The sequence below is a fragment of the Hemiscyllium ocellatum genome, chromosome 10 (assembly GCF_020745735.1).
Source record: "Hemiscyllium ocellatum isolate sHemOce1 chromosome 10, sHemOce1.pat.X.cur, whole genome shotgun sequence".
NCBI classification, from domain to species: Eukaryota; Metazoa; Chordata; class Chondrichthyes; order Orectolobiformes; family Hemiscylliidae; genus Hemiscyllium; species Hemiscyllium ocellatum.
The window spans coordinates 4,998,820-5,024,258 of NC_083410.1; the positions used below are offsets into that span (position 1 = coordinate 4,998,820).

General features: G+C 44.5%; 1 protein-coding gene across 1 annotated transcript in view; it reads right to left on the reverse strand.

Moving 5' to 3' along the window:
- Positions 1-14,488: 14,488 nt before the first annotated feature.
- The window catches only part of LOC132819618 (V-set domain-containing T-cell activation inhibitor 1-like), a 33,296-nt gene continuing 22,345 nt past the window's right edge, over positions 14,489-25,439 (reverse strand). Inside the window, exons 2-6 of the mRNA XM_060831200.1 lie at positions 20,514-20,584; positions 18,919-19,266; positions 17,248-17,532; positions 16,487-16,600; positions 14,489-15,553 (exon numbers count right to left, since the gene is read on the reverse strand). Of these exons, the coding sequence (XP_060687183.1) occupies positions 16,509-16,600; positions 17,248-17,532; positions 18,919-19,266; positions 20,514-20,583 (795 nt within the window). The 5' untranslated portion in view covers position 20,584 and the 3' untranslated portion in view covers positions 14,489-15,553; positions 16,487-16,508. The remainder of the gene's footprint in view (positions 15,554-16,486; positions 16,601-17,247; positions 17,533-18,918; positions 19,267-20,513; positions 20,585-25,439) is intronic.

Here is a 25,439-nt window from a genome sequence, read left to right on the forward strand (position 1 = left end):
TGGAGAAGGTTCCAGAAGAGATTTATCAGGATATTGCTTGGACAGGAGGGATTGAGTTCTAAGGAGAGGCTGGGACTTTTTCACCAGAGCGTAGGAGGTCAAGAGGTGACCGTATAGAGGTGTATAAAATCAGGAGGGGTACAGATAAGGTGAATGGCAGGAGTCTATTCCCTTGGGTGGGGGAACTTCAAGATTAGGGGCATATTTTGAAGGTGAGAGGAGAAAGTTTTAAAAGAAGACATGAGGGCCAATATTTTACACAGAGAATGGCTCATATGTGCAATGCCTTCTGGAGGAAGTGGCAGACGCAGGCACAGTTACAATGTTTAATAGACACTTGGATAAGTTCATGAAAAGGTTTGGAGGGATATGGGCCAGAAGTGGGCAGGTGGCAGTAGTTTAGTTTGGGATTAATGTTTGGCAGGGACTGGTTAGACTGAAAGGTCTGTTTCCATGCTATATGACTCTAAAACTGCAGATGTTGGAAATTGGAAACAAAACAGAAATTGCTGGAGAAATCCAGCAGGTCTGACAGCATCTGCAGAGAGAAAGTAGAGTTACTGTTCCAGGTCCCAGTGACTCTTCAGGGGTTCTGAAGAATGGTCAATGGACCTCAAACTGGGGGCTCCAGCTTCCTCCCATAGTCCAAAGACGCGAAGGGTAGGTGGATTGCTCATTCTAAATTGCCATATGTGTCCAGGTACATGCAGGCTAGGTGGATTTGCGATGGTAAATGTAAGGTTACAGGGGTAGGTTTTCAGTTACCAGTGACATCAAAGGGTATGAGATAGCACTTGAATTTGGCATGGAGGAAGAGATTATCATGGAGTAGAATGTTGCAGTAGGTTCAAGGGGCTGAATGGCCTATTCCTGTTCCTCTGCCCAGTCCAATCAAATGCCAACATCAAGCTGATATGTGGATGGCTAGTCTGCATGCTGTACCAACTAACCAGCAGAACATCGCAGCAGCTCGAGCAGATTTATCCCCATCATGTGTGAGTGTTCGACAGAGCAATGCGCAGGATGCTTTACCAAGTCACACAGCCCTGTAAGACTTTGCTGATTCCAGACCATCGCTAGATAAACTCAGGTTAGATGACAGCTGTCTACACAGTACAGCAATGGAGACTAGAGAACAGGGATGAACAAACAAAAAAAAAATGATGGGAATGCATAAAACCTCTGCAAGCAGACGCTCAGACCAAAGCACCAGCTGGGACCAGGTAGTGAGTGAGAGTATTTTATTTGTTTCATAAATAATTGAAGAGTTTGATTTTTACAGGCTAAATTGGTTTGATTACATTCAACAACTGGTCATTTAAAATTCAGTTCAAGGCACAATAGGTGAGACCGAAAGACAATGAGCAAATCTAGCCACATTGGCTGAGAACACTGAAAAGGTGCAACTCAGTAATCACAGAGAAAGGGTTGTTCAGTTACAAGTGATCTCCAGTACAGGGTGAACTATCCTCACCCCCTCTCTGTAATTCAATCTCTTGGCTCTGGTCTCAACAATCTCCAGATGAGACAGCTCTGCAAATAAACTACAAATTCAGACAGGTGCAAACCTTTCAGAGTTGCTTCATGTCCGGTGATCCAACTTTCTTATTTTGTAGCTTCTCTGATCAGGACTTGTCCTGTTCTACTTTGGAACCAAGCCCCCAGCCCACCTGGCACTCTCATTGACGATTGCACAGAACACCATGTTCCACCTTTAAAGTGTGGATCACAACACAGCATGGATCTTCTGTTGCTCAGTCGGGAGCTGCCGAAGGTCATTTAGCTGCTGCTCCTGGTCCACATGAGGAACTTGGATGACCAGCAGAGGTCAGGGCCAGTGACAATCACCAGGCCATCGATGGCAGCAGAGAATAAGCAGGACAGACACCTCCCCTCAGGCACTGACACATACAGAGGCTATCAAGGAGGACTATCCATCAGACAATGACCTGATATCACTCTCCAGGCTCATCAAGTTCAGCTTATTCAGTGTAACAGCCAAACTCTGACAGTCTAATCCCTGAACCCCAGCTCACATCCTCTCACAGCGTAGAAGGACAAATGTCAAGATGAAGCTGTGTATTGGAGAAAAATAAAACAAAGCTAGTTCCTGTGGAATATCCTGGAACTGGGTTGGAAATGGTCAGGCTGTTCACTCTCTGGTTTTCATAACATTCAATTAGGAATTATTTTATTTGATCAGAATATAACTGGCCTGATTTTGTTAGACTGCCTCATCTAATTCATTGCTCTCATGAATCCATCCAAAAATAATCCACTGGCCAGTCTGTCACTAAAGCACTGATCCGATCAACATTAACTGCTTAATTGCGTTCATCGCCAGTCACTGGGGACACCTTTCATAGAACATAGAACATAGAAAGATACAGCGCAGTACAGGCCCTTCGGCCCTCGATGTTGCGCCGACCGAATCCTACCTAACCTACACTAGCCCAATAACTTCCAAATGCCTATCCAATGCCCGCTTAAATGACCATAAAGAAGGACAGTTCACCACTGCTACTGGCAGGGCATTCCATGAACTCACAACCCACTGTGTAAAGAATCTACCCCTAACATCTGTCCTATACCTACCACCCCTTAATTTAAAGCTGTGTCCCCTAGTAACACCTGACTCCATTAGCGGTAAAAGGTTCTCAGTGTCGACCCTATCTAAACCCCTAATCATCTTATACACCTCTATCAAATCTCCCCTAAACCTTCTCTTCTCCAATGAGAACAGCCCCAAGTGCCTCAGCCTTTCCTCATAAGATTTTCCTACCATTCCAGGCAACATCCTGGTAAACCTCCTCTGCACTCGTTCCAATGCCTCCACATCCTTCCTATAGTATGGCGACCAAAACTGCACACAATACTCCAGATGAGGCCGCACCAGAGTCTTATACAACTGCAACATGACCTCAGGACTCCAGAACTCAATTCCTCTACCAATAAAGCCCAGTACACCATATGCCTTCCTCACAGCACTATTTACCTGGGTGGCAACTTTCAGAGATCTGTGTACATGGACACCAAGATCCCTCTGCTCATCCACACTACCAAGTAGCCTACCATTAGCCCAGTAGTCCATCTTCTTGTTACTCCTACCAAAGTGAATAACTTCACACTTAGCTACATTGAATTCCATTTGCCACATTTCTGCCCAGCTCTGCAACTTATCTATATCCCGCTGTAACCTACCACTTCCTTCCTCACTATCCACAACTCCACCGACTTTTGTGTCATCCGCAAACTTGCTTACCCAGCTTTCAAGCCCTTCCTCTAGATCATTTATAAAGATAACAAAAAGCAATGGTCCCAAAACAGATCCTTGTGGTACACCGCTAGTAACTGCACTCCAAGATGAACATAGTCCATCAACTACTACCCTCTGTCTCCTTCCAGCCAGCCAATTCCTAATCCAAACCTCTAATGTATCCTCAATGCCATACCTCCGTAGTTTTAGCATTAGCCTACCATGGGGAACCTTATCGAACGCCTTACTAAAATCCATATACACAACATCTACTGCTTTACCCTCGTCCACTTCCTTAGTCACCTTCTCAAAGAACTCAATGAGGTTTGTGAGGCACGACCTGCCCTTCACAAAACCATGCTGGCTATCCTTGATCACGTTATTCCTATCCAGATGTTCATAAATCTTATCCCTTACCATTCTCTCTAAGACTTTGCCCACCACTGAAGTCAGACTCACTGGCCTATAGTTACTAGGGCTATCCCTACTCCCTTTCTTGAACAAGGGGACCACATTCGCTATCCTCCAGTCCTCTGGTACTATTCCCGTTGACAATGACGACATAAAATTCCAGGCCAATGGCTCTGCTATCTCCTCCCTAGCTTCCCATAGGATCCTAGGGTAAATGCCATCAGGCCCAAGAGACTTATCTATTTTCATCCTCTCCAATATTCCCAGAACCTCTTCCCTGCATATTTCCAGGCCATCCATTCTAATCATTTGTGACTCCATATTCACATCAGCAACAGTGTCCTGTTCCTGACTGAATACTGATGAAAAGTATTGATTTAGTGTCTCTCCAATCTCCTCCGCCTCCACACACAACTTCCCACTACTATCCTTGACTGGACCGATACCTACCCTAGTCATCCTTTTATTCCTGACATACCTATAGAAAGCCTTTGGGTTTTCCCTAATCCTACCAGCTAAAGACTTTTCATGTCCCCTTCTCGCTTCTCTTAGCTCTCTCTTTAGATCCTTCCTGGCTACCTTAAAACTCTCTATCGCCCCAACTGAACCTTCAAGCCTCATCTTTACATATGCCGCCTTCTTCCCTTTCACAAGGGATTCCAATTCCTTACTAAACCACGGCTGCCTCACAAGACCCTTTACACCATGCCTGACTGGTACATACTTATCGAGGACACATAGTAGCTGCTCCTTGAACAATCCCCACATCTCATTAGTGTTCTTCTCTTGAAGCCTGTTTTTCCAATCCACACATCCTAAGTCATGCCTCACTGCATCATAATTTCCCTGCCCCCAGCTATAGCTCTTGCCCTGCAGTGCACACTTATCCCTCTCCATCACTAAAGTAAAAGTCACCGAGTTGTGGTCACTGTCCCCGAAGTGCTCACCTACCTCCAAGTCTAACACCTGGCCTGGTTCATTACCTAGAACCAAATCCAGTATAGCCTCACCTCTTGTTGGCCTGTCTACATATTGTGTCAGGAAACCCTCCTGCACACATTGGACAAACACTGACCCATCTAATGAACTCGAGCTATAGCTCTCCCAGTCAATATCTGGGAAGTTAAAGTCCCCCATAACAACCACCCTGCTACCTTCACTCTTTTCCTGAATCATCCTCACAATATTATCCTCTACTTCTCTAGGACTATTAGGAGGCCTGTAGAAAACACCTAACAGGGTGACCTCACCTTTCCTATTTCTAACCTCAGCCCAAACTACCTCAGATGGCAAGTCCTCTTCCATCGTCCATTCCACTGCTGTAATACTATCTTTGACAAGTAATGCCACACCTCCCCCTTTTTTACCCCCATGTCTGATCCTACTAAAACATTTAAACCCTGGAACCTGCAACAGCCATTCTTGTCCCTGTTCTACCCACGTCTCTGTAATGGCCACAACATCGAAGTCCCAGGTACCAACCCACGCTGCAAGTTCACCTACCTTATTTCTTATACTTCTGGCATTGAAGTATACAGACTTCAATCCACCCTTCTGTTTACAGGCACCCTCCTTCGAGATCGCTGCATTATTCATAACCTCCCTACACTCAAGGTCCTGTACCCTAAAGCTACAGTCCAGGTTCCCATGCCCCCGCGGAGTTAGTTTAAGCCCTCCCAAAGAGCACTAGCAAACCTCCCCCCAAGGATACTGGTGCCCCTCAGGTTCAGGTGTAGACCATCCTTTTTATAGAGGTCCCACCTTCCCCAGAAAGAACCCCAGTTGTCCAGAAACCGGAATCCCTCCCTCCTGCACCATCCCTGTAGCCACGCATTTAACTGCTCTCTCTCCCTATTCCTCGACTCTCTATCACGTGGCACGGGTAACAAACCAGAGACTACAACTCTGTTTGTTCTAACTCTGAGCTTCCAATCTAGCTCCCTGAAAGCCTGTCTGACATCCTCACCCCTCTTCCTACCTATATCGTTGGTGCCAACATGGACCACGATCTGGGGCTGCTCCCCCTCCCCCTTAAGGACCCGGAAAACACGACCAGCAACATCACGTACCCTTGCACCTGGGAGGCAACATACCAAACATGAGTCACTGTCGCCCCCACAAAACCGTCTGTCTGTACCCCTCACTATCGAGTCCCCAAGAACTATCGCTCTACCTTTCTCCACTCTTCCCTTCTGAGCAACGGGGCCAGGCTCCGTGCCAGAGGCCTGGTTACCGTACCCAGGTAACCTAGCAACACAAGCCTCCGGGTCTACCCGGCGTTTTTTTAAAAAAAACTTTTGAAATTTTTAGTTTAAAAAAGTTAAAAAAAAGTTAAGTACTGGAACTTACAACTTAAATTTTTAGTTTTTAAAACAAGAAAAACTAAGAACTGGAACTCACCCTGGACTTTGAACCGGACAAACAGCCATCACGTGATCCTCCGAGAAACTCAGTCTTGATATTTTCTAATTAACTAGTTCAGGGCTCTTACTGCATACTTCAGGAGCAAGTGGAACTTAGACTGAGGATGGGAACAACATAATTCTATTCTATTCCACTGTTAATCACTGGCCTCTTTCTGTGCATCACACCCTAACACTTCCAATCATTGCTTTTAAGAAAAATGTTCGACCCTGGTATTTTACGGAAATCCACAGAATCCCAAATGGAGGTTTCCTACAACAAATTCAGAGGGTGAAAGAATGAAAATAATTGGATTATCTCTCCAAATTCCTCCCAGAGAGCCTTGGATATGAGAATCTTGTCCTATGATTGAAGTGTTTACATCAGCTCTATGATTTACACGGAGCTTGAGCTCAAAAGCCAAACCACATTGAGATGTCTGTTGGCCCACAGCTAACGTTTAGCAAATACACATGTTCCAAAAACATGGTCGAAAGTGGACTCGCATGTCGATAGAATAGTGAAGACGTTTGGTATGCTTTCCTTTATTGGTCAGAGCGTTATGTACAGGAGTTGGTAGGTCATGTTGCGGCTGTACAGGACATTGGTTAGGCCACTGTTGGAATACTGCATGCAAATCTGGTCTCCTTCCTATCAGAAAGATGTTGCGAACTGAAAGGGTTCAGAAAAGATTTACAAGGATGTTGTCGGGTTGGAGGATCTGAGCTACAGGGAGAGGCTGAACAGCCTGAGGCTGTTTTCCCTGGAGCGTCGGAGGCTGAGGGGTGACCTTATGGAGGTTTACAAAATTATGAGGGGCATGGATAGGATAAATAGGCAAAGTCTTTTCCCTGGAGTCAGGGAGTCTAGAACTAGAGGGCATAGTTTAGGGTAAGAGGTGGAAGATATAAAAGAGACCGAAGGGGCAACTTTTTCACGGAGAGGATGGTACATGTATGGAATGAGCTGCCAGAGGATGTGGTGGAGGCTGGTACAATTGCAACATTTATGAGGCATTTGGATGGGTATATGAATAGGAAGGGTTTGGAGGGATATGGGCCGGGCACTGGCAGATGGGACTAGATTAGGTTGGGATATCTGGTCGGCCTGGATGGGTTGGACTGAAGGGTCTGTTTTCATGCTGTACATCCCTATGACTCTATACAGTCAGGAGCAGAAAGGATTAAGGAATCGTTGGGGGATGGGGGTGCAGTGTTTGATGGTGAATATCTGCCCTCGAAAAGGCTTATAATGAAGGATGTAAAAAAAATGGAAGACAAGCACAACACCCTGGAGAACAGGAGGTCCTTGCTTTGCTCTGGTAACTGCACGCAAAGAAATGGTGTGGTGGAGCTAGTGTTGGACCAGGGTGGACAAACTCAGAAGTCACATGACACCAGGTTATAGTCCAACATGTTTATTTGAAATCACAAGCTTTCGGAGCGCTGCTCCATTGTCAGGTGGGGTAGACCATGCCTGTGTGCTTCCCTCCATTTCACCTACCAAAGGAGCAGCACTCTGAAAGCTTGTGATTTCACCTAAACCTGTTGGACTATAACCTGGTGTCATGTGACTTCTGATACTTAACGAAACACGCTCATCTCCATGAGGAAGAAACTTAGAAATTGGTGTCCATCCTCAAAACTTCAGATAGCATGCTCAATACTTGGTTTGATTACTTGATCTTTACACAGGATCAGGCTGATACTAGTTAGACCCTTACAAAAGTAAAACGCTGCAGATGCTGAACACCTGAAGTAAACACACTGCTTCAAAACATTAATTCTATTCCAGATCCTACCTGACCTGGTAATAATTCACTGCATTTTCAGTGCTTATTACATTTGACACCTTTTGGCCTGTTCCCCAAATCTAATTCTGTGGATCCACCTTACCTCGAAAATAGGAGCGCGAGTAGGCCATTCAGCCCTGCTGTGCCATGCACTATGACCATGGCTGACCATCCAACTCAGCAACCTGTTCCTGCCTTTCCCTCATATCCTTTAATCCCTTTAGGCCCAAGTGCTATATCTAACTCCTTCTTGATATCTTCGATGCTTTGTTCTCACCTGCTCCCTGTGGCAGAGAATCCCACAGTCTCCCCACTCTCTGAATGAAGACATTTCTCCTCACCTCATCCCAACAGGCTTACGTTGTAGCTTCAGTCTGTCTGTGACCCTTGGTTCTGGGCTCCCCAGTCATTGGGGACACCTTTCCTGTATCTAACTTGTCTAGCCCTGTTAGGATTCTATAGGTTTCTATGAGATCCACCCCCCTCTCCCAATCTTCCAAACACCAACGAATTTAATCCTATCAATTCAACATCTCCTCATGTGTCAGCCCTGCCATCCCAGGAATCAATCTTCGCTGCATTCCCTCAACATTCCCTACAGGATTGGCAATGGCCTACTTGGTATTATTGCTAGACTATTAATTCAGAGACTGTAGTAGTGTCCTGAGGACCTGGGTTCAAAATATGGCAGATACTGGAATTTGAATTCAACAACAGTCTCAAAATAACAGTCAAAGATGACCATGGAAACAAATGCCAATTGTCAGCAGGAAAACACCATCTGGTTCACTAATATACTTTACAGAAGGAAATCTGCCATCCTTACCTGGTCTGGCCTACATGTGACTCCATACCCACAGGAATGTGGTTGACCCTTAACTGCCCAACCAATGATAACCGTTTCCAAGAATGAATAAAATAAAAACTTTCCTCAGATAACTTTCCTTAGTGGGCGGCACAGTGGTTAGCACTGCTGCCTCACAGCGCCCAAGACCCGGGTTCAATTCCCGACTCAGGCGACTGACTGTGTGGAGTTTGCACGTTCGCCCCGTGTCTGGGTGCTCCGGTTTCCTCCCACAGTCCAAAGATGTGCGGGTCAGGTGAATTGGCCATGCTAAATTGCCCATATAGTGTTAGGTAAGGGGTAAATATAGGGGTATGGGTAGGTTGCGCTTCGGCGGGTCGGTGTGGACTTGTTGGGCCGAAGGGCCTGTTTCCACACTGTAAGTAATCTAAAAATCGAAAAAAGATAAGGAGACCAATACTGCACCTCATACTTTGCCTCATATCTCTGAATGTGTGATTCACAAAAATCACTTAATCTCATGTTTAAAATGAAAACTGATTCACCATCAGTTTTCATTGTGTAAGAAAGTTACACCCCCTATGTGAAGAAATGTTTCCAAGTGACAATCCTAAAGATTCTGGCTCACAGTTTAGGATGTGCCTGTCTTCCTAGTCTTTCCAGTTGGCACAGAATGTGTCTCTCTTTATCTGTTCACCCTGATATCTTGATAACTTGGATAAAACAGTCCTGTAACTTTCTAAAAACAGCAAATAACATGCAACTTCGTACATTCTTTGTTGGCAATTTAATATTTATAATTCAGATACCAGTGTGATCGAATTGACAAAGCAAGGCCAGGAAAATCCTTAAAATGGCACCATTGGGACATTGGCATATTCTGATGTGTAGCTTTCTACATTATCATCTGTACGTTTAAAGAAGAGGTGAACAGCTGAGGGCTCAACACAGGTCCTTGCAGGACCATCACTCGTCCTATTCAGTTCATCAACTCCCTGTCCATTCACCCACTGCCTTCCCAAGGCTCAGCTAATATCGCAACCAACTGAATGACCTGATATGGAGGTGCCGGTGTTGGATTGGGGTGAACTAAATCAGCAGTCACATGATACCAGGTGATAGTAAACCAGGTTTATTTGAAATCACCTGACAAAGCAGCAGCACTCCACAAGCTTATGATTGCAAATAAACCTGTTGGACTCTAACCTGGTGTGCTTTAAGCTGAATGACCAGCCAACAATTGCATAAGCTACAACTTTAGCTGACAGTCTTTCACAGGATTTTTAAATGCCCGTTGGAAGTCTGTAAACAGAACATTTAAGGGTTAAGTATCTGTCCCGTACCTAACACGAGATCATGCCTCTGGTGTGCTATTCTCCAGTCACTGTGTAAACCTTGGGTCCAGCTATTTACAGTGTGAACAGGGAAGGGTTACTTCAGCACGTAAGCAGCTACCGAACACCGGGATTAGAGAATACAACAGGGAGAAAGAATGAAAACTGAACAGCCTCACAGTTAACAACAAATAAATCAGTACGACATTCAGAATGCCCGTGCGAGTGCAGTGAGGCAGCCCCATAGCACAGTTACAGATGCAGACCTGACAATTTGCAGCATGCAAATCACTAAGGACACAGGGTCAAACCAACAGCATGCAGTAGCACAGGACAAGTTAGTGAACTTTAGGCTGTTAAAGATTCTTACACAATAAATGCAAATAAACCAAATGCTTATTTAGTGGGGAATGAAAAGTACAACTGAAAGAACAGATAGAAGCGTCAATGGAACAGAACAGGACACAGAAACAAGTTAAAAGGAGCTGCAGAATAAGGCTTTAAGGCCAAGACAGTCAATTATTCCCAATCTCAAAAGCCTAGAAGACAAGGGCACACGATCATTTATTAGCATTGTGAATTTTTGGAAATCTCTACTCCCCGGAGCTGTGCTGCTCAGCTGCTTCATTTCTTCAAATTGGAGATTGACAGTTTGAGAAAGTAAGGGAATTGAAAGTGATGGAGATACTGCGTGATTTTTTAGCAAATAGTTGAGGAGGTGGATTGGACAAGGGGGTCCTATTTCTGCTCATGTTTCTCATGTTCAAGATATTAGGATATTTACAGCAGTGTTTATCATTCCCTGTTCCTCATTTCCAAACATTGGGCTGTTACAGCAGCTTGGAAGAATGAAGCCTCCATTTCTGACATGATGGTTACGACAAACACAAACACAGGGCAGTGACTCAGGGATGTTTCGCAATCTGCACAATATTCCCCCTCCCCACCTCTTCAACCAGTGTCAATCACAAAGTCTCACACGTGATTTCCCTCCCATTTTAAGGCCTGTTGCTTTGTATTTCATTGACACCGATCAGTCACCGAGAAGTTGTTAATAGGATGCTAATTATATTAATAAGGGGCATGCTTTAGTTAAGTACCTACAGCACTGACAGGTGGTTGGTACGCAGCAAATATACTTCATACAGTATTGGGTAAATACAACTAGTGTCTAGTTCTATACTTCACCAAATGGTTTAGGATTATGCTATCAGATGTACGTGAAGACTGGGATTTGTATGAAGTCCAAGATTTACATGTGCTCGATAAGGCAAGTTAATGAGACTAGGCAAGGCAATAATATCAACGAAACAGCTCTGATGGACAAGTTTAAGAATAGCATGTGGTATATTAATAGGTAACTCATCAAAACCAACAGCACTTTTGCATGTGGGCGTTTGCACTCCCTTTCTGATTTTCTTAAAAACCTCCTCTGCTTTTGGTTGCACTTCAGTCCCACGCTCCTGATCTTTGGCCACCCAGTACGGAGGAGGGAGGGCAGGTCTGCTCCTGGGCCTGGCCAAACTGGCCATAAACAGGTCCAGGCAGCGGGCCGTGGAAGGGGTCACTGGGGCCGACTGCCTGCCCCTCTTCCGCAGTTACGTTAGAGTCCGGGTGTCTTTGGAGAAGGAGCATGCAGTGTCCACCAACACCCTGGAGTTGTTCAGGGAGAGGTGGGTGCCGCAGGGAGTGGAGTGCATTATTTCCCCCTCCAAATCTATTTTGATTTAATCCCTGCCCTCCCCTTCACTGTTTGATCACACAGCATTACCCTTTGATGTGAAGGGCACTACTTGTCACTGGCCACTCGAGTGTTTTCCTATCTTCCTGGTGGTGGAAAATGAATAAAGATTCGTGCACCTTGTGTCTCTCACTGTGTCTCACACCTGCACACACACAACATGGGTGCTGGGGAAAAAATAAGCACTACTGCAGTTAGGCGGTAGTGTGGGGGAGAAAAAAAGAATAAAAGAAAAAAAAAACCAACAGCACTGAGCAATGTCAGCATGATCAGACCTGGAGATGAAGCCAGAGTCCCAGTAGGTGGAAGAGATGTGAAAGACGGTTCTTCTGCATTCAGTTATCATTTTATGTAAAGGTACAACCACTGCTGGGGCACTGGGACCCATCTAGATCAATGCTCCAGTATTTATTGCCCATCCCTAGTTGCCCCTTGAGAAGGTGGTGATGAGCTGCCTTCTTGAACTGCTGCAGTCCACCTGCCGTGGGTGCACCCACAATGCCATTAAAAGGTGGAATTTCAGGCTTTCGACCCAGTGACACTGAAGTAATGGCGATGCATTTCCAAGTCAGAATGCTGGCTGGCTTGATGGGAACTTGCAGGTTGTGCTTTTCCAATGCATTTTGTCTAAGTCATTGAGGTACACACTGCTGCAACTGAGTGGTGGTTGTAAAGAGTATCAGTTTTGAAGGGGCTGAATGGTTTCCATTGAGTTTTGTTTGCTCTGGAATATATCGAGTTTGTTGTTGGATCTGCATCCATCCAGGCAAGTTGGGAGTATTCCATCACACTCCTGACTTGTGCCTTGCAGATGGTGGACAGATGTTTGGGAGTCAGGTGGTGAGTTACTTTCTGCAGTCTTTCTACAGTGACCTGCTCTTATAGCCACTGTGTTGATGTGGAGAGTCCAGTTGAGTTTCTGATCAATGATAACCACCAGGATGCTGATAGTGGGGGATTCAGAGATGGTAATGCCATTAAATGTCAGAGTGGTGATTAGGTTGTCTCTTATTGGAGATGGTCATATCCTGTCATTTGTGTGGCAAGAACATCACTTACCACTTTTCAGACCAATCCTGAATTTTATCCAGGTCATGTTGCATTTGAACGTTGAATGTGGACAGTTTCAGTGCTTGAGGAATCATAAATGGTGCTGAACACTATGCAATACCTTCCCACTTCAGACTGTTTGATGATGGACACGTCACTGATGAATCAATTGAAGGTCTAGGACACTATCCTGCGGAACTGCAGAGATGACTGTCCCCCATAACCATCTTCCTCTGTACCAGATATGACTCCAACCACTGGAGAGTTTGCCCCCTGACACCCATTGATCCTAGTTTTGCCAGGGCTCCTTTATACCACACTCCATCAAATGCACCCTTGATGCCAAGGGCTGTCACTCTCCCCTCTGGAATTCAGCTCTTTAGTCCATGTTTGAACCAAGGTCATAATGAGGTCAGGAGCTGAGTGGCCTGGTGGAACCCAAACTAGGTGTCACCGAGCAGGTTATTGCTGACACCTTCCATCACCTTACTGATGATTGAGAGTAGACTGGTTGGCCAGGTTGGATTTGTTCTGCTTTTTATGTACAGGACATACCTGGACAAATTTCCACATTGTGAGGTAAATACCAGTGTGGTAACTACTGGAACAGCTTGGCTAGGGGAGCGGCGTTTTCTGGAGCACAAGTTATCAGCACTATTGCTAGAATGTTGTCAGAGCTCATGTGCAGAATTCAGTGCCTCCAACCTTTTCTGGACATCACATGGAGTGAATCGAATTGGCTGAACGATTCAACCTCTGGAGGAGGCAGAGATGGATCACCTACTTGGCACCTCTGCCTGAAGATTGCTGCAAAAGCTTCAGCCTTAGCTTTTGCATTGATGTGGTGGGCTTTTCCATCATTGAGAATGGGATTATCTGTGGATCCTCCTTCTCCAGTGAATTCTTCAATTGTCCATCATTATTTATGACTGGATCTCTTAGCTCTATCACTTGCTGCTTCTGCTGTTTGGTGTGCAAGTAGTCCTGTTTGGTAGCTTCACCAAATTGACACCTCATCTTCAGGTCTGCCTCCTGCTGCCACTGGCATGCCTTGCTGCACTCTCCATGGTACCAGGGTTAATCCTGATAATAATAGACCATGAGTTTATACGGATGCCCACAGCCTCATGGATGGCCAGAGTTGAATCATGAGATATGTTTGAGGTCTGTCCCAACGAAGACTATAGTAGTGCTACAAAATATGATAGATACTTTGCTCAGTTTGAAAGTGGGATGTCACCCCGACAAGTATTCTACAGTAATTACTGTTACTGAGGGGCTGTTGGGAACAGATTGATCATGTATATCCATCCCTCATCAACCACTAGTGACCTGTGGGGATAGGGAGACAGTGACAGGAGTTTTCAAATACCTCATCAGGTCTGCAGTCAACTCCCTCCTGCCCATATGTCACTGTGTCATCACCTCTGCTGGGCTTGTTCAGGCTGTGGGATAATGGTGATCGTGTTGTCTGAGACTTTAGCAATGAGAACTTTGCTATGTGTGAAATTCCTATTTCCTGTCAATTCTCGGTTTCTGACTGGCTCGTCTGGCTTTACTGAAGAGGCAACCACTTTGCTGTAGGTCTGGAGTTACGTGCAGGCCAGAGCAAATGAGGATGGCGGAGTTCCTTCCCTAAAACAAAGCTGATGAGCCAGATAGACAATTGAGAATAGCTACATAGTCACCAACAGACTTGCTATTAATTCCAGATTTATTCATTAAAGTTTCACCATCTGCCACATTCTGACAGCGTTAACCTGCTGCTCAGGATTACTCACCCAATGACAATACAACTACAGCAGCGACTACCCCCAGAGTTAATGTAGTAAGGATTGAAAAACATTCTGGCAGCTGAACTGGATTAAAATAACTTGTGCAGCCTCAATGATCATTAAGAACAAGAAGCAGCATCTGGAAGAGACAGTTAGAGTGTTATGCATCAAGACGATTGTACCTTTCTGGAGAATGGTAGAGCTGTCGTACAGGATACTCAGGATTTTAGGGAGACAGCAAGACAGTGGGATCTGGCTTTGCATAGCATATACTAGCATTTCCTATATTATAAATCCTTAGCAGCAATTCCCACAGTCTGAAGGATGTAACATTTACAGAATTAAGCACCATGGTTCTTGTGAGACTGGCAAGTAAGCTCAGGTTGTTAATGTCGATCCTCTATCCCAGAGCTCACCAGAGTTACCTGGGTAGGGAAGAATTTACTTCCATGTTTTCTTTAGCTTATGCTCAGAGGAAAGGGAAGCAGTTGCGTAGAGTCCATAACTTAGCAAAACCTACGTGAACTGGGATGAGTTAAATACAGTTTTTAACATGATAAACACAATGAATGTTGGAGCCTCAAATCCTCAACAGGGATGATCACCAAGTAGTACAAATCACATCATTCCGAGTTGCAGAATTCCTGATTATAAGTGGGTTAGGTTTGTCAATATCACTGTGGTAAGCATTGTTCGTGTTAAAACTTTACACACACAGACACACACAGTGCTGAGGCCACACTGTAAAGTGCAAAAATAAAAACTTATTTTCTTTAAAAAGGCACTAATTTTGCAGAAGAACTGCACTCAGGAAGTAGAGTCTGCTGAAGCTCTGTTGACTCTGGTGTCTTCCAGGAAGAAACAGAACTTGTTCTTATGTACAGGGCAGAAATAATTTCCTTCCACCCAGGGCAGCTCATCTTGTGTTCATACCAGGTATGTCCTTTAAACCAACAGGTCTTCAGTGACGGTCACACAAGGGAAACCTGGCAATGAAAACAGGGATTAATATTCATTCTGCATGCAGCATGCTAACGTGGGAAACTGTGATGTGAATTGTTCCAGTTATATTAAGTCTATACTATTATGTCTGCCACAAAACTCTCAATATTTAAACTGTAGTTTAATGTGTAAAACATACAGGAAAACGAATCCATTGGTAACCGTAAACAATGCAAATGAAAACACCGTGCTGACTAACAAAGCTCTAACCCCAAACTGAATAGAGGACTTCATCCACCAGTTCAATATCTTCATGGGTATCTCCCTCCTCAAATACTGCAGGATGCCCCATAGGCAAACACATTAAAACTTAATATCACTGACTAATGTTAAGATTTGTGCACAATGAATAAATCTGTGCTTTCAGCTTCAGGCTTCACACCACAGAAAAGGATAACTGTGCAGCACAGGCTTGGGTCAACGGCGGAAGGGCTGAAAGCCTCCAGTGCATGGACTAATCCTGCGTTCTTTTGAATTTCATGGGAAGGAGAGAAAGAGGAGAGCGGGAAGGGGGAAGAGCGGGAAGGGGTGATTTTCTCTGCTGGGTTTGGGGAAAGGTAACTCCAGAACAAGGGAGGGGAAAAAAAAACACAAAATTGGAGGCAGGCCATTCAGGGCTTGTACCAGGAAGTGCTTCCTGACACCAAGGGAAGGGGGTACCTCAACTCCTTCCAACAAAAAAGGACGTGGACTGAAGGGGCTGCAAACCTTTCCAAACATTGAGCTGCATTGATTTATTTTTTGTTGCTTTGGTATATCAAGGATGATGGAACCACAGCAGAAAAAGAAATTCGGAGGTCACAATCGGAGTGGTGGAATGCAATTGAGGGGCTGAATGGCCTCATCTGGCTGCTATGAAATGACTGCATGTAACTGGACAGCTGACCGATAGGGGTTGAAATACGCATAGCACCTACCCTGTGCTGATTTTCTATCCTGCTACCAACTCCAGTAAACGGAAACAGCCAAAATCACAGAGAAAACAATGGTCCCAGCCGTGCCAACTACGATATTCCAAGGCGATCCTGCAACTGGGAGAGATCAGGGGCAGGAAGTAGAGGAAAGTAGTCTCATGTTAGTTCAGGATTAATCAGAATCGGGAGTAGGCGAGGACTGCAGATGCTGAGATCAGAGTCAGAGTCAGAGTCAAAAAAAGTGTGTTGCTGGAAAAGCACTGCCGGTCAGACAGCATCTGAGGAGCAGGAGAGTCAATGTTTTGAGCATGAGGTCTTCAAGAATGTGCTCATTCCTGATAAAATGAGCACGCTCAAAACGTCGACTCTCCTGCTCCTCAGATGCTGCCTGACTGGCTGTGCTTTTCCAGCAACACACTTTTCAAGATTAAATGAGCATCAGCTAGGCAGTCAGACAGGCAGAGTGCAATTAAACCAGGCAATGACCATCGCCAATAAGAGACAGACAGACAGTCTAAATGACGACATTCAATGGTTTTACCATCACTGACTCTTCCACTATCAAAATCTTAGTGTGTTTTATTAGCCAGAGTCTGAATTGGGCTAACCATATAAGTACAGTGGCTTCAAGATCAGGTCAGAGGCTAGGAATGGTGGGAGAAGCTTGAGGGGCTGAATGGCCTACTCCTGCTCTGAGTTCTGATGTTCTTATTGCAGCTTCTCGGACATGCCTTTAGTTTGACCATCTCAGGTTCCATACTCACTCAGAACAACAAACACAAACGAGACGGCCTCATTCAGGTGCTGGTCAATCATGGTGCAGGTGTAATTGCTGATCGGCCCATGGTCTAGTCCAATCGTGCTTCTCATGTGGAGGATCCCACCGGTGCCATTGATTGTCTCTGTGTGCGCGTACTGTGTGAGCTGCACCCCCAGGCCATTCTCCCAGATCACAGTCGGCGCTGGGAACCATCCGGATGACTCGCACACCAGTTTGGAGTAGCCCTGATCAGAAATATATGAGTGGATGACCGGCTGGGCACCTACAGCTATGAGGGAAGAGAAAACATCCACCATGTTTCTTCTGTTTCATATGGCGGCTTTGTGCCAAGTGATCCTTTCAATTATAGCCCATCCAAACCCCAGGGGCCCCTGAACACTGCTTCAACACCTCCGAACATTCTCTACCCTGTCTTAAGCTTGGACATGGCCACTATTCTGTGGTAACTCTGAGATCATGTCCTTGTGACTTTTAAAATATAAATACCCCTGACATCTTTAGCACTGGTACCATCTTTCAAAGCCCTCAGTGCCCACCCTCTGATGGTGCAGCACTCCCTCAGTATTACACTGGAATGTTTCCTAGATCTTATTCCTAATTTTCCAATTTGTAATCATGATTATTTGAATCTAATTGACACTTGTGAACGGACCCAACCCATTAAATTGCTTCTGGAGGTGTCAAAAGATAGGGTTTTTTGTTATAGTCAAAGAGTGGAGGTCTGCAGGGAGACCACTCTTTTCGATTCCTATTTACTACTTTATTATTACACAAAGCCTCGACTCAGCTAATGTAAGCAAGTTGAGGATATCATTTTGGACTGAAAAAGAATCGATCAGGATACTTTCGAAAGAGTATGAAGTAAAATATTAAACAGGTTGTCTAAACAGACTTGGGGGGTTAGATTAGATTAGATTACTTACAGTGTGGAAACAGGCCCTTCAGCCCAACAAGTCCACACTGACCCACCGAAGCGCAACCCACCCATACCCCTACATTTACCCCTTTACCTAACACTGTGGGCAATTTAGCATGGCCAATTCACCTGACCCACACATCTTTGGACTGTGGGAGGAAACCGGAGCACCCGGAGGAAACCCACACAGACACGGGGAGAATGTACAAACTCTACACAGACAGTTACCTGAGGCGGGAATTGAACCCAGGTCTCTGGCACTGTGAGACAGCAGTGCTAACCACTATGCCACCGTGGTTCAGGTGCAAAAAAATTTAAAATATCATAAACAGCAGAAAATAATCAAACAAGCTAATAGAATGCTGGCCTTTGAGTGAACTGGAGTATAAAGATGCACAATTTACATTACAGTTACATAAAACCTGGTTAGATCCCACTGGGAGTACTGTGAGCAGATCTGGACCCCACACCTCAGGAGTATACTGGCCTTGGAGGGAGTACAATGCTGGTTCACAAGAATGATACCTGCCCTTCAGGGGTTATGTTTGAGTGGAGATTATTCAAATTAGGTCTTTTTTCTCTACGATTTGGAAGGTTAAAGAATGATGTGATTAAAGTCTTAAAGATAACAACAGGGAAATTCAGTACGAGTTACACACTGAGTTGTTAGACTGGTCAAGTGTCAATGTACCATTGAGATTCAGACCAGTGCATATAATAAATTTAACTGACCCCTACCTCTTACTCCCACGGCAACCGTCGTCTCAGTGCTTTGGGATTGGGTAGCAACTGAGAGCTTGTAGATACCAGAGTCAGAGATTGTCACATTCCTCAATCTCAGGGACACATTCCCTTTCGGAATCTCGTTGCCAAAGACATCAACTCTGTCTTGGTAGCTGGGTTCTTGCTCCTCCAGGCTGCTGTGGCTCGTTGTGTAATTGTAGATAATTCCCATAGTTTCCATCTTCATCCAAGTGAAAGCAATGGCACTGGGTTCATTCACAAAATGAAGGCAGCAGGGGATAACAAGGTCTTCTCCAAATTTGACAGTGATTTGATTCTCCACACATTTAATCTTCAAACCACCTGCAACAAACATGGAACAGGGGATCACTGCACTGTTCTCACTGAGATACTGACAGGTGTGAGGGAGCTGAATTAACATCAGTAGAGATCCTGGTGTCCTATAGAATTGCAATTTGGACAACCTAACGGATTTGGTATGCAAGAGATCAGACTCCCTAAGCAGGTGCTGTATACAGAGTTTAGTCATTGCAGAAGATTGCCTAGATAGCAGAACCAATTTAGGGAGAGCTCAATCATCCTCATGGACTTGAGTCCCTGGCTCATGATCGATCAAAATGGAGAAGGCTTCTTTGAGAAGCAACTTTCAGAACAGTTAGAGACAAAGTTGCGGCATCGGGTAAAACATATTAAGCATCCTATCTACTCAGCCTCTTTAAGCAGCATCCTCTCCATAATATGGTAGAGAGATCAGATCACAGCACACAGACCCTTTGGTCTAACTCATGCAGATATCCCAATTTTACCTAGTTCCATTTGTCAGCATTTAGATTAGATTACTTTCAGTGCAGAAACAGGCCCTTCGGCCCAACAAGTCCACACCGACCCACCGAAGCGCACCTGCGCCTGCACCTAACCCTATGGGCAATTTAGCATGGCCAATTCACCTAAACTGCACAATTTTGGACTGTGGGAAGAAACCCATGCAGACACGGGGAGAATGTGCAAACTCCGCAGTCGTCTGAGGTGGGAATTGAACCCACATCTCTGGCGCTGTGAGGCAGCAGTGCTAACCACTGTGCCACCCATATCCCTCTAAGCCCTTTCGATTCATATACCCATTCAGATGACTCTTAAAATGTTGTAATTGTACAAGCCTCCTCCACTTCCTTTGGCAGCTCATTCCATACACGTACCACCTTCTGCCCAAAATATTACCCCTTTTAAATTTTTCCCCTCTCAACTTAAACCTATGCCTGCTAGTTTTGGATTCTTCTACCCTGTGGAGAAATAAAAAGTCCTTGGCTTTCACTCTAACCATGCTCCTCATTACTTTATGAACCTCAATAAAGTCACCCTTCAGCCTCAGGGTGAAGAGCTCCAGCCTACTTGGCATTTCGCTACAACTCAAACCCTCCAGTCATTGAATGATGAGCCGTCTCAGAACCTATCGCACTGGAGACTTAGCATGAACCATCCAAGGAGGAATGAAATAGCCAGGGTTGAGGGGAGAAGGGCTATGGAGTAGCAGACAGACAGACAGAGATAATTAAAGCTACAGTCAGATGGACAAAAAGCCCCACACTCACCATCTGAAAAGCCCTGAGCAGCTGCCAGCTTTATGATGAAAGCAACGAGTGAAACAAAGAGACGACTCATTCTGTTAAAAAGAGACAAAAAAAGTTATCAAAACAACAGAAAATATTTGTTCAGAGTCACCATGAGACTAGCATTCCTTCTCCTGCTACAGAGAGAGTTCCATTCTCCTTTTGAGGGTCCCTAGCAGAAAGGAGCAAGAATCACTTTCATTAAATAGACGACAGGGGGACAGATGGTGGAGCAAACTAAAACAGACCAATTTCTCATATCATGGCAAAGACTAAATTAATTTAATTTTAGGTAAAACATTGAAGCACCGTTGACACTGTGTTCTCCCAGCCTTCTGGCAATCTCATTTCTCAACCAGCCTTGATATTTCCTTGCAACAACCATTTCCACATTACTCTCCCCTCTTTGGAAGGAGTCTCAATTGCATAAAGCCTCCAGAAGTATAAAGGTGGTGACCTCCCATTAGTTCCTTAACATAAATGGAGGGACAAGTAAGGAATACCAATCTGTGCCTTTGACATTACTAATCCCAAAAGTGAAAAAATTAACCACGTCCTATTGTGGCATGGACTAGTCCCAGTCAGAGAACCCACACTAGCTGACTGGACCAATGACTGTCCATGATGATGTTTGCAATAACCGACATAGCTACTGGAAGCAGAGCGCTTTTGTCTCTTCACTTAAGGCAATAGTTTAAGCACACAAGGACTATGTCTGTGGACATAAACAATCTGTACTTTCAGGAGGCAAGAGGACAACCCAGCTCAGATAAATCAGTTCATCACAGACTGGATAATGAGCTCACACCTGTTTATTAAAAATTACTCAGTTCCAGACACCAGTGGTCACCGAATCAAAACTCAGAGGTAATCAGTAGCTAATCCTGTTCAGGAACACATGCCTCCATACAAATGAAATAATGGAAAACGATAAAAAAACTCTGAAAATTCATGAAGTCAAACACAATTAAACAGCAAATATTACAACACAAAACAGTAACAGTGAATTTTTTTGAAAAATATTCAAGATCACCCACATGATTCAAGGTGTGCAGCACAGTAAGTGAGTCAGAGAGAGACAGAAATTGAAAGAGTGTGTCCATGTGCAATAGGTACAGAGCCTGAGTGGCAGTCTGAGACTTTGACTAGCATTATGAATCATTAAACAGGTAAACATCAGACACAATATTTGACTTTGCAAATGATGCTTAGGTACAAGGTGCAGAGTCTGGCCCAATAATGAGACAAGGAGGCTGGGTCCAGGGAGTGAGGCTGAAAACGAGGCATGAGGGGGTTTTAACCTTACTGCAAAGTAACCAGTAGGCACTACTGTGATGAACGTTGTCAACTAAATAAAACTGTGCAACATTTCTATTTCTGTCCTGTCACATCTCAAAGCATCACACAAACTATGAATATCAGAATTGTACAGCACATACAGACCCTTCAGTCCAACCAATCCATGCCAACCACAATCCAAAACTAAACTAGTCCCATCTGCCTGCACTTGGCCCATAGCCCTCCAAATATTTCTAATTCATGTACTTACCCGAATGTCTCAAACATTGTAACTGTACCCACATCCATCACTTCCTCTGGAAGTTCATTCCACACACAAACCATTCTCTTATGCCCTTTTTAAAAATCTCTCTCCTTTCACCTTAAAATATGCTCCTAGTCCTGAAATCCATCACTATTGAGCTCTGACTTTGACAGTAAATTGAGAACATGTTTATTGCAATGGCTTTTTAAAAAAGTGTGTCAGATTTAACTTTTGTTGCTACCTTCTGCCTGTTTCATATGCAGTTTAGGAAATGAATGCTTTCCTGGTCAGTTGTAGCTGTATGTTTGATGGTCTGATGATAATTATTGAGAATATTGTTGAATTCTTCTAACTCAGCTTTTATGTGAGGCTAGAATTCTTAATACACCAAGTACATTTGGTAGTACAGACTTCAGTATTGCGAAAAAAAAAATTGTTGAAACTTTCCCTCTGGCACTGATCAGAGCAATTCACAAGAGTATTTACACTATGAGAGGAGAGTGCTGCTTAGTTAATAATTATCCCAGTCCACAAGTCAACTTGTCTCATTACCAGTTAATCATTAACTATTCATTATTGGTCAAGACTTTTCACTTCATATCTGAGCATCTTTTGCAATGATAAATATTGGATTCCCAGGCACAACTGCCATTTGCTTGTCAATGATTCATAATGCCAGCGAAACTGTCACCAGTGTCAATGTTAACTCAATTTTTCTCACTTCACAGATGCTGCTAGATCTGGCAAGATTCCCAGCAATTTCTGTTTTTGTTTCGTATCCCCAGCATCCACAACTCTTTATTTTGTTTCAGACTGGTGCTCAAGTTCTGTACCAGTCCCAAAACCTCTTCTAATCTCTCTCTCTCTCTCTCGGAGACCAACTCATTGTACCATATACCTCACATCTTGTGGGTGACATGATCATCATAAACATTCAAATTAGGGACAGAGATATGCCCGTTCAAGCCCACACCTCCATTCATTAAGGTCCTGGCTGAACTTGTGTTCCACATTCCTTCTGTCCCTGATGAATCTTCGATCCCTTACCGAACAAGAATCCATCTACATCTGCTCTAAAAATGTTAACTGATGCACACCTGTAATAACACCTCTACCCGAGTCAACCAACCAGCACTCTCTCACACAGCATCGTTTTCCCATTACTTTTGTATTCTTGTGAATTGGCTTGATGGAAGGAAAATGAGAATCTTCAACAAAACGTGTCCACTTTCTAACGTGAAATGAAAAGTAGTCCCTGAAAATGAAAAACAAAACCTTCAAGAACATTGAGAGGCACTCAAGAAATTTGACTCCTGTACCTCTACCCAACCAAAATCATAGCTCTCAGTTTTGGAACCCCTAATTGATCCCCTAGGTGGAAAAAAAAATCGCAGTTTCAAGTTCCTCTCTGTGATGACATGTGTCCCTGGATTGCAGAGATTTTAATTTTTGATTTACTCTTGACATATGTAATTCTCTCTTGATATGCGTAATTCAACTGATCAGATAGAAACAGGAGTGCAAATGGAAGTGTACAAACATACCACTCACTAGTGGTTTCTCCTGGCACACTAACAACCTGGGAAAAGGGTGGGTTGGATTTTGCTGCTCCACTCTGGTAAACATTGCCTGGAGTTCCACAGCAGCCCCTATGGCACGGGAGTCTCTGGTTACATTTCTGCCCACCTCTTCCAATCCCCTTCTAAATGTCAAACTCAAAAAAAAGGTGACAACCAATAGCCAATGTTGGCTCAAAGTTCAATGTCTTCATACCTCACTTGCACTGGTCCTTTGCTATGGACTAGGCCAGACCACTCAAAACATTCTTGAGCAGGCAGCTCCAGACCATAACTTTGCAATTTGTTTCGTTAAGTGTACAGTGAAAATTACCCAGAGGGTGAGTTACCAAGGTTTAAAAACTGACAAAAAAAGAATTTATTCACAAAATTACACAATGGAACACAAAGAACAGAATAAAGAACCCCCTACAGAACTCAGTCTATCCAAATTAGACTTAATCTACACAACAGTCCCAATAATCAAACCCCTTTTTAAACATAGTACAAAAAAGGGTCAGATGCTTACAGGTTGAAGTTAGAAGGCAGGAGAGAGAGAGAGAGAGCGAGAGAGAGCGAGAGAGAGAGAGAGAGAGAGCGCGAGAGAGAGAGAGAGAGAGAGAGCGCGAGAGAGAGAGAGAGAGAGAGAGCGCGAGAGAGAGAGAGAGAGAGAGAGAGCGCGAGAGAGAGAGAGAGAGAGAGCGCGAGAGAGAGAGAGAGAGAGAGCGCGAGAGAGAGAGAGAGAGAGCGCGCGAGAGAGAGAGAGAGAGAGAGCGCGCGAGAGAGAGAGAGAGAGAGCGCGCGAGAGAGAGAGAGAGAGCGCGAGAGAGAGAGAGAGAGCGCGAGAGAGAGAGAGAGAGCGCGAGAGAGAGAGAGAGAGCGCGAGAGAGAGAGAGAGAGCGAGAGAGAGAGAGCGAGAGAGAGAGAGCGCGAGAGAGAGAGAGCGCGAGAGAGAGAGAGCGCGAGAGAGAGAGAGCGCGAGAGAGAGAGAGCGCGAGAGAGAGAGAGCGCGAGAGAGATTCCACACAGTTCACTATTGAACTCCAACCAGTTCTGAACTGAACTGAGCTGCGCAGCTAAGCTACAGAGCGAGGCGAAAGTGAGGACTGCAGATGCTGGAGACTAGAGTCAAGGTTTGAATGGTGCTGGAAATGCACAGTAGGTCGAGCAGCAGAGGGACTGGAAAATCGGGCCCCATCCTGAAACGTCAATTTTCCTGCTCCTCGATGCTCCCTGACCTGCTGTGCATTTCCACCACCACTCTAATCTAAGCTAAGCTAGAGAGCTGACCACTCTCCTTTCATTACACCAGTCACTTCTAAAACATGACCACTTTGGCCTGAAGTCTCATCTGTTTACACATAAACAAAAAGGCCTCTCAATCCCTTTAATCTCTATACCAAATCAGATTGATCAGAACCCAGCATGTGACATCTCCCTTCCCCCCAAAAAGAAAAAGAAAAATCAATATCAAAAAATATGGCTTCATTTTTAATCCTTCAAAAACCTAGTTTATAGTTGCAACTCACATATACACTATACTAACTGTAAACATGCAAACATGTACAACCACACACAAATTCAGGCCACGGTACACCCACCACCGAATGCCTCCATATCTCATTAGAGTCTTGATAACGCATCGGTAATCAAGTTTTCACGACCAGCCACATGCACAGTTGTCAAACTGAATGGCTGCAACAACAAGCTCAATCTGAACACACTGGCATTTTTGTCCTTGAATTTTTCCACAAACGTCAGTAGGTTACGCTCAGTGTATATGATTGTCTCAGATGCATTGTGGGTAAT